General features: G+C 44.5%; 1 protein-coding gene across 1 annotated transcript; it reads left to right on the top strand.

Moving 5' to 3' along the window:
- The first annotated feature begins 9,576 nt into the window (after positions 1 to 9,576).
- LOC101945332 (large ribosomal subunit protein uL22-like) lies at positions 9,577 to 10,131 on the top strand. Its single transcript, XM_065597483.1, has one exon. The coding sequence runs from the start codon at positions 9,595 to 9,597 to the stop codon at positions 10,129 to 10,131; it is 537 nt and encodes a 178-aa protein (XP_065453555.1). The 5' UTR covers positions 9,577 to 9,594.
- Positions 10,132 to 10,377: the final 246 nt, after the last annotated feature.

Here is a 10,377-nt window from a genome sequence, read left to right as displayed (position 1 = left end):
GAAAAATAAGACACCTTTCAGACTCGCTTTATACACCAGAAAGAGGCAAAAAGGGACCATTTCCCAGGTCATTTAAAACGATGAATTCTACAGATGCATTTTCTTGTGTTTTCTTGGGAGGGGTGGGAGCGACTGCATCATCCACACCTGTGACTCTTGAGATGAGAGATGCAGTATTTGCTATATCCACGCTGTGTGAGAATCAGAGTAAACAGACTCCGCAGCAGAGCCAGACAAGGCTGTTGTACATACAGATCAGAGTTAGATTGAATTTACACCACAGCAAGAACAAGAAGTTCCTGCATTTGGCTCATTCATATTTTGTGTGTTGCAGTCATGGGGAAACCCAAGTGAATCATGAACTGTGCTTTCCCTAGGGCTTCTCTGGAAATTTGCATCTCTAATAGAACTTTTCATTTCTCTCCCAGACAGGGGATATTGATGTTATTACAATTTGGTATTTTGGCAAAAAGTGTTATTGGAGCATTTACTAAATAGACCAAAATGTATCCTTACTTGCTAGACAGAGAATGGCCATCGTTGTCAAAAAGCACAACTGTAACATCTTCATCCTCAAATGCCTCCACTCTCTCCCTACTGAGGGCCTGATTCAAAGAAAAATACCCATGCAGGACACCATTTAGATATATGCTTAATTTCAATAGGACTTAAACGTGGGCTGAAGCCTATTCCTGTTCAGACCCTTATTCAGACCTATTGGGTCTAATATGCTTAGCTTTAAACATGAATGAACTGGGGCCTCAATTTAGAATCCAGGTTAAACCTACCCTTTCTCCTCAAAAATTTTCCATGAATTTGGTCAGACAGCCTCATATTAGCCTCTTCCCTTCCTTGCCCATGTAAGCACTGGTCTCCTATCTAGTCCTTCCCAACAATCTTGTTACTCTTGTTACAATCACGATAAAGTTCGATTCTCACCTGAACACTGTTTTACTTCCTTGTCTATACCTGAAAGATTCTTTCCCCGCCCCCCGCCCCTTCTATCACTGAATATTAGAGCTGGTCGAAATATTTTGTTAACCAAAAAAGAAAAAGTAACCCTCCACCCCATCAGAGAATGTAGTTTCATCAAAGTTGACATGCTCTCATGAAAAAATGTTGATTTAAACATGTTTTTAAATTTTCCCCATCGGAAAATTTGAATTGACAGTTTGAAACTAAATTAATTTTTATATCATCTTAAAATGTCATTTCATATTGCTTTTTGGAAACAAAAACATTTTGGTTTTCCATTTTCAGTTTTTGGATGTTTGGTGTGGTTTCTGCTACTCCCTTTTCTTTTTCATCTCTCTCTCTCTCTCTCTCACACACACACACACACACACACACACACACACTTTTACACCAACTGGAACAGTCTTTGTGTTTTCCAACTTTTTCCAGTTGGAAAACAATAAAAATAATGTAAAAAGTGGGTTTCCACCCACTTTTCTAATTTTAACCAGTGTCTAGTAGAAAAGGAGGGGGAGTAAAAAAAAGGAGGCGATGAACTCTGAAAATCCAAAACTGGGAAAACAACATTTTTTTGGTTTCTCAAAACCAAACATTTTAAGACAACACCAAACAAAAGTTATTTCAACACTTTTTTGTTGTTTCAAAAAAAAAATGAAAAGAAATTTCATTTTGTGCCTGGAAAAAACATTCTGCAGACAAATTGCCATTTTTCATCACTATGGGATTTTCCCCCATTGGAAAAAATTTGGGGTGTTTTCCAAGCAGCCCTGTGGAATACAACAATTAAACTTGACTTCTGATTGAATGCCCAGTCAAACAATGTCTATTGTTCACCTTCTAAAAGGTCAATACTGTCAAAGACTGGTGTAATAAATATCCAAGTAGATAGTAAATTTTTACCGAACTCTGTGCATAGCAATAACCAGTCAGATGGGAATAGCCTGCTATTCACTTTGGAGGAGCTAAATCAAACATGCAAAAAACTCTGCTTCCTGATTATTAGAGTTTAGCTGGTTATTAGAGCTGGTGTTCATTGGAATAAAATTCCCATTAATTCACTTTCGCAGTATTGACAGTCCTCTTGTTTGCTATCCTGATCAAAGAAAAATAATGGTTGGACAAAGAAAATATTGTGACTGTTCATTGAAATGTGTTTACATGAGGTATATTTGCATGCTTATTATGAAAGCGCTCTGTGGTTTCAAAGTCATTAATCTGGACTGGGAGGGGAAACAGTACCCTGTGGCCCCAGTGATCAGTCACAGTTTAAACAGTGAACCACAAAGAGTAAATACTTGAATCAGTCAAGAACAGTTCATGTGAAATCCATAAACTGAAATATGTTTGGAAAAACAAACTCATGAAATCAAAATCACGCAGATAATTTTGACCAGTTAACAAAAAGTATACAAACATCAAAAGTTTCTTCTCCAAAAATATGACAACACAAAAAGGGGTAAAATTAATAAAATAAATTTTCAGAGAACATTCACACAGCTCTACTATTTGTCATCTTTCAGAATCCAATTTTTTCAGCACCTGGCATTTAATCAAGTAGTTGTGAGGGATCTGCTAAGCAGGGGACTACAACTCCCATCAATCCCCTACCCAATGAACATCACTTTTCCTGAGCCATTTCAATCCTGAACCAGGGAGTGGCTGGGTTCTGTTTGGGAATTGGGACTAGCAGCTACATGGCAAGCCAGCAGCTGCATTGCAAGCAAGGCGCTGGAGGCAAACAGGAGGCAGGAACGGTATGCAGAGCTGCGAGTGGAACAGACAAGAGAGTGACTGCCAGATGTTACCGCTGGATGTGGGTCTGCATGGGACATATGGGGGAGCAGCTGCAGGCAGGCAGGGAGTCAGTGCAGAGGGGCCCTTACTTTTATAGAGGCTGGACAGGAGAGGGCACCCCAGGCACTAGGCCTGAACAGCCCTGAGTCTCGATTGGCCTGCCCCAGGGACCCAAAGAAGAATTACTATTACTCACTTTGAACTGTAACTATTTAAGCCTCTGTACCTAGGGAATTTGCAACCTTTCCCACCATCCCTAGTAAAATGCCCTTTCCCTTAGCCATGTGTCTGTGTGGTTATTGGGCCCCACCAGGGCTAGCACCTATGAGTCCTGGCTGCTGAAGCATCTGTGGTGCTTGCTTCCCAGTCACGGTACACCTAGAATGCTAGTGGCACCCTGGAGGTTTGGTGGGCTTTATTACTGAGCAACATCAATAATTATACAGTACATTGTGTCACTTCTGAAATTCATAGTCATAACCAAGAGATTACCAGATAATCCTAATTATGGCAACTGTCCATCTCAGAAAACTCTGGTGTCCACACCAAAGCAGTCACAGGAGAAGGCTATACAATTTGGTTACTGGGGGTCACACTGCAGCAGCACGAGTGGCTAAGGCAGCCAGTTCTTGAGTGATAGTCCTTCCCCCAGATAATGCAGGTCTAAGGCACAGGGCCAGAGAATGAAGCTGGTGCACTACTAGTGCTTGAGGCCTACTGTGCTTTTCTTTTTGCTCTCTTCACTTTCCCTCCCTTAACCATCCTCTGACTCCCTGGCGCAGCCCTCTAGGGTAGCCTATTAGCTGCATCTTCTCAGCTTGCAGTATTGACGTTGAAAGTTTAAGTCTCCCTTTCAAATGTCCTTCAACTTGAGCCTAGGTCAGCCCAGTAGCCTCAGAGCATCCACAAGCTCTCTATTCAAGAGATATTTTTGAATATGTCCTTTGTCCATCCACTCACTCTGGCCCTGCAGCTCTTCTTATACTGACCTGCTGGGCCCTGATTGGCTGTGTGGGAATCAGCCACTCTAGGCAGCTTGGAGGACCTCTCTACTGCCCTTTTCTGGGGCAGCGTGTGGCAAGGCCTCCAGCAGGGGGCCTCAGGGCCTCGTCCACCCCGTCACACTCACATATTCTCCATGTCCTCTGAAGGTAGGGCAAGAAGTAATGGCCTTAATTTGCAACAAGAAAAATTTTGGTGAGATAGTAGGACAAACTTTCTAACTATAAAGGTAGTTAAACTCTGGAATAGTCTTCCAATGAAGGCTGTGGAATCCCCATCATTGAAGGTTTTTAAAAATAATTTGGACAAACACCTGTCAGGGATGGTCTGGGTTTATTTGGTCCTGCCCCAGTGCAGGGGACTGGATTTGATGACTTCTTGAGGTCATTTCAACCATACATTTCTATTATATGCTTGGTCAGTTGGCCTTTCTGATGCGAGAATTAAGCTAGTCATCTAGAGATAAATTGTGCAGTGAGTTGATCATAGCAGAACTTGTACACAACTTCTAGTTTGGCATTACCTATTAGAACTTCTGATGTAGTCAACACGCCTTGTGCTATAATCATTGTCTTCTTTAGATTGATGATTAGTCCAAATTTGTCACAAACAAGCACAAAGTTATTGCAAAGTCGCTCCTCTGTTTGCTCTTAGACAAGCAAAGTTGAGTTTTCCATCTGACTCTTGGTGCTAGATAAGAAAGCATGACAAAGCAGCAGAGAGAAGAATATACCAAAGAGTGTTGATGCCAAAACACATCCCTGTTTGACATCACTGCAGATTTCAAAGCTGTCAGATTGATCACCATCACAGTGGACTGTAGCCTTCATGCCATCATGGAAGGATTGAATCAGACTGCTGCAGACTGGGGGACAATCAATTCTCTCTAGCAATTGGAAAGCGACCTTTCTGCTGACCAGGTCAAAAGCCTTTGGAAGAAGATCTATGAACAGGGGCAGCTCTAGGCACCAGCAAAGCAAGCACGTGCTTGGGGCAGCCTATTTGCAGGGGCAGCAGGGATCCAGCCTGGGAGCTGAGAACCAACAGGGGGCCCTGGGAGCTGTAGTTCCTTGGTTAGCTCCCTGCCTATAGAGCCAGCCCTGGAGCAGGGAAAGAACTACATTTCCCAGCATTCCCTTGGCCACTACCAACAGGAAAGGGGGAGGGAGGGAGGTAGCTGAGACCTCCTGCTGCAGTGAATGGAGAGCTGCACTGTGAGTAGGGATACCATATTTTAACATTCAAAAAATAGGATACTCCACGGGGAGGGAGGGTAGCCCCCATCCACTCCCTCCGACTGCCCCCCACAGAAACCCCAACCCATCCAACCCCTCCTGCTCCCTGTCCCCTGATCACCCCCTCCCTGGACCCCTGCCCCTAACTGCCCCCCAGGATCCCACCCCCTGTCTAAGCCTCCCTTCTCCTTGTCCCCAACTGCCCACTCCTGAGACCCCCCCCAACTTCCCTCCTAGGACCCACCCCCACCTGTCCCCTGACAAACCCCCGGAACTCCCATGCCTATCCAACCGCTGCCTGTCCCCTGACTGCCCCCCCACCCCTCACCCATCTAACCCCCCCTTCTCCCTGCCCGCCCGCCCCGAACCTTCACCCCATCCAACCCCCCAACCACCTTACAGTGCCACTCAGACCAGCGTGTCTGACTCCACGCAGCGCCAGACACACTGCTGCATACATACTGCCGTGCTCCCCCGCAGAGCCACAGCCCCCTCCCCGCAGCACCTGCCTTCCAGATTGGAACACCTCAAAATTCAGGAGTGCCCAAGCTCAGTTTGGGCGGCTGTTACTTCATTTCTCCCAAATCAAATATACCGATCCACTGTAACTTGCTGTAGAAAAAGTAGGATAAAATTGAGCAAGAAATTCTTCCCAGTGGTTATTAGGACTGGAATTGCTATTTTCAACAGCCATTGCCTTTTTTGTTTGTTTGTTTGTTTGTTTGTTTGTTTGTTTGTTTAAAAGGAAGACAATGATATTGCATTGGCAAATTCCCCATAGAAAGAAAGAGAGGAACAAAAGAATAATAAAGGCACCTCAGCTTTTCTTCATTTATGTAGGACAGTCTTAAAATATGCATCCAGATATCCCCCAATCACACAAGCTGAAAATTTTTCCACTTTACTGCAGTTCTGTAACCATATGGGAACCAATCCTGTCTGTGTTCTGTGCACATCTAAAATTCCTGCTGAATGACCTGCCGTGGGAGCAAGTTACCAGTGACCCAGGGCTGCGGCGGAAGGAGGGTGCAGGTGGGGGGGGGGAGAGAGCCCAGGGCTGGGGCGGCAGGAGGTGTGTGTGGGGGGCAATGGGGGGGGGGAATGAGGGAGCCCAGAGCTGGGGTGGCAGGGGGAGGGGGGGGGAAGAGCCCAGGGCTGGGGCAGCAAGGGGGTCCGGCGAGGAGCCCAGGGCTGGGACAGGGGGCAGCCAAATTTTTTTTTGCTTGGGGCGGCAAAAAACCTAGAGCCAGCCCTGTCTAAGAAGGTCATGTAGAGAGGTTTCCCTTGTTCTTGACACTTTTCTTGCAAAGTCCTTAGTGCGAAGACCATGTCAGTAATCAATCTACCATCATGGATGTTGCACTGACTGACTATCTGGATATACATGTTCAGCAAGAACATGAAGTCTTAAGAATGATCTGTGTGAAAGCCTTGCCAGCAACACTAAGGAGATAGATTCCTCCGTAGCTGTTGAAATCACTCCAATATCCTCTTCCTTTATACAGTGTAAGGATGTTGGCATCCTTCATGTTTTGTGGTATCCCTTCTTTCCTCCAGCAGGCAAGCAAGATATTGTGCAGATGTTTAAGCACGAGCTGACCTCTTTGGTTCAGTATGTTAACTGGAATTCCATCTTTTCTTGTAGCACTTCCTGGTGTTAGAGAGGTGATTGTCTTTTCAAGCTCATTTATAGAGGGTCCTATATCAAGCTTTTTGATAGTCTGGAGCCTGGGGATCACATTTAGCACTACTTCAGAAACAGGGATTTCACATGCATAGACTTTGTAATAGGGTTACAGCCAGCATTGCATCTGTTTGCTTCTGTCAATGATGATGTCTCCATTAAGAGATTCGAGCAGGGCAGTCTTCTCGACAGAAGGACATATTTATTTCTTGCTTCCATCGCACAGACTTCTTAGATCTCCATTCTTAGGAATGGCAGCATTTAGTTTAATATATTTATTTGTCATTTTGATGATTAATACTGCTTTTTTATTTTTACTTTTTTTCAGTTCTTAACCATTTTAACTTTCACAGGAACTTAAGCGGGAAGTTAGGGTTAAGGCAGCGCTAACAGCGGGGCTGCAGGGGCTCCCTGCACAGCCCAGGGGCCCATGGTATTCAAACACAAGGTACAGGGGAGGCTGCAGTCCTGGCCCAGTGAAACAGAAACCACCCCACTCAGAGGCGCAAAGAGGAGGATGTGCCCATGGCTGCAGGGGAGGCCACCCCAATGCTGAACAGTTCCTGCCAGGGGATGGCCATTGCACTCCTGGCCAGGAGTGAGTGCGACCAGGAGAGCAGGCCTGCCGAGGACTTCCTGCATGGCCATGGGACCAGTGATGGTGGATCCTTGTGGGTAGTAGGTGCAGGAGAGGCTACGCTTGCCTTACTGTACTCAGTGGAAAATTTCTGTGTGAGGAGAAATCAATATTTAACAATGACTACTGATTTAAATCAAATCCTGCCAAACCTACCCATCCTCAAAGGATGTTTGTATCTTCTCTCACATATCAAGCCAGTATGATTGAGCACACTGCCTTGCTGTTCAATGCAATGCACTCTTGGCCACTCTGAGGTAGCTTGGGAGAGGGGTTCAGTTTGTGGCAGAGATATGCTGGGCATTTTACTTCAATAACTGGAAGCATTTCTTCAGAGCATGCTGCAACCCAGTCTTCATCTTGTCTAGTCTTTTCACCAAACACTAAGGTTGCAGCTATAGGAGTATTCATCCTGAGTGTGCATCAGCATTCAGGGGAGGTGCAGTCGATGACACAGATAGCTTCCCTGAGATTCATAGTGAATTGGAGGCATCTTTCTTGGTCTTTTGTGATGTTGACATTAATGCGTGGACAACAGCTTTGTTTGGTACAACAGGATTTCCATAATGAAAGCCTTATTTTGCAACATACAAGCTCACAGTCGGTGTCACAATCTGCAGTGTGAAAACTCGGAGTATGGAAATATCCTGTAGGTGTTTTCTATGGGTGACAAATCCAGTTGACACCTGTGTCCAGATCTGGGGTGTCTTCACAAGACCTTCCAGCGGTGACCACCACGGAAGTAAGGTGTTGGTAATACCCAGTCCTCGGTGGGTGCAGAGCACCAGTAGTCTGTTCCCATTGTCATTCATTTCCCCCCACAAACACTCATGGTGACCAATGCACAGTGGCCACATCTCATGATCTGAGCCAAAGCTAGCATAGAAGAATCCCAGTAGATAGAGTCACTCACCTGATATTAGTTTACTGATGATGCTGTGAAGTTCTTGATAGAACAAGTCCTTCTCTTAAAAGATGAAAGAGAAAAGCATCAAGGCATATGGACGGATGATGTTGGCAAAGCCACCCGTGGCAGATATTCTTAGTGATATATGTTCTCATGTTGCAACAGAACTCTTTTGCAGTTATATTAACTGGCAGAGTCACCCACTACTTCTTTAAGAGTGTTAATGTGTTCTAGCACAAAATGTGAAAGTTAAAAGAAGGTGGAAAACAATATTGCCAGTAATGTCAGTAATAGCCTACCTGAATAGCTGGGAGACAAACATTCGGTTATTAAAAGTGATAGAACAGAATTGCCTAATGAAGCTCGACAGCTTGTTATGTACACTGGCCTAGTACCAAAATCAGATCCCGGTTTTATGGCTATTATTGCTCTGTTCATAGGTGTCTGGGGAAATTAGTCAGTTTTCTAACTTACTAGATATGATTGACAAAAAAAAAACCTAGAGCATTTGAACTCAGGAGATCATTTGGATTTTTTTGAAGATGTGGTGATCTGTCCAGTGCTTGTTCATACAGTACACAGCAAAGGGCAGGTCACTCTCCTCACTGATAAAGTTTAACTTCAAGGCCAGATTTTCAGTGACAGCATCCATTTTTGTGGATGCAATTTTGTGCTCACAAACACTCGACCTCAGCATGAATTCTGGATGCAAGTAATAGTTAGGCACCACATGTCACTGAAAAGTAAAATATGCCGGTGTAAAGGTGCACCCCCAAAAAGAAAAGAACTGGGTTGCATGCTAGGCTGGAAGTCTGGCCCACTGTCCCCTAAGTGCTGACAAAGGTTCCACAACAAATACATTCCCTGCCCCAAAGAGTTTACAAGACAACACCAAAAAATACCAGAGTGGGGAGTGGTGTGGGTAGCTGGAACACTTCACAGAACAGGTTTGTTCTTCAGGTTTGAAGGCACTTGGCAAAAATGAACTGGGAGGCTTTTCCACGCATAACAGGCAAGATGAGAGCAGGGATGAAGTTAGGAGTGGGTGAAAGAGAGAAGTTTAGGTAGAGTAGAGAAAATATGAAAAGAGGGAGAAGGTTCTACCATTCACGGGTAATGAGTGCTATAGTTACAGTTTGATTACAGCTTGCATTCTGTCTGAGAAGAAGAAAAAGTGTGCCCAGATATTGTTCCATCATTTTAGGAAGCCATTTTTTCTATGAAATTATGGTGTAATATCCTGGGAAACATGAGACCCGGGTTCTGTCTCCATTTCTATCACTGACTTGCAGTGAGACCTTGAGCAAATCACTTAACTGCTCTGTGCTTCATTTACCGGCCCCTGAGTTAAGCTCTGAAAATGGTCCGGTACTCACTTGATCCAGAGAACCCCCCCAAATCATGCAAGTCAAGGGGTTCTACCCTTCAAGTCCACTTCAAGAACACTCGTGAGACCGCTGAAGCTATCAAGGGCATGCATATCCGGAACGCCACTAAATATTTAAAGGATGTGACCCTAAAAAAGCAGTATGTTCCCTTCTGTCGTTACAATGGTGGAGTTGGCAGATGTGCTCAGGCCAAGCAGTGGGGCTGGACACAGGGGCGTTGGCCTAAAAAGAGTGCAGAGTTCCTACTGCACAAGCTCAAAAATGCTGAGAGTAATGCTGAACTCAAGGGTCTTGATGTGGATTCTCTGGTAATTGAGCACATCCAGGTCAACAAGGCCCCCAAAATGCGCCGGTGTAACTACAGAGCTCATGGTCGTATCAACCCCTACATGAGCTCCTCCTGTCATATTGAAATGATCCTCACTGAGAAGGAGCAGATTGTTCCAAAGCCAGAAGAGGAAGTTGCTCAGAAGAAGCTGAAGACACAAAAACATATGGCTCGGGAGTAAATCTGACATAACAGATGTATATAAATAAAAAAGAAAATTGATTAAAAAAATAAAAAACACTGTGCTGTGTGGCTCCTTAACACCATTAGTAAGGAGTTCAGTATAATCATATGCAAAGCACAGCACTTTAATAGCTCTTAGAAATAATGTTGAAATTAAAAAGGTGCTATAGCTATGCAAAGTTCTCTCTCACACACACACACTCCAGGTGCTTAAGGTTCTTTTGCAAAAGTTTCATTTCCCAAA

Source organism: Chrysemys picta, chromosome 1, assembly GCF_011386835.1.
Source record: "Chrysemys picta bellii isolate R12L10 chromosome 1, ASM1138683v2, whole genome shotgun sequence".
In the NCBI taxonomy this organism is placed as follows: Eukaryota; Metazoa; Chordata; order Testudines; family Emydidae; genus Chrysemys; species Chrysemys picta.
This window is presented reverse-complemented; position numbering and strand designations above follow the sequence as displayed.

Coding starts and splice junctions, on each gene's coding strand:
- LOC101945332 (XM_065597483.1), top strand. CDS start 9,595: ATGGTCCGGTACTCACTTGATCCAGAGAACCCCCCCAAATCATGCAAG.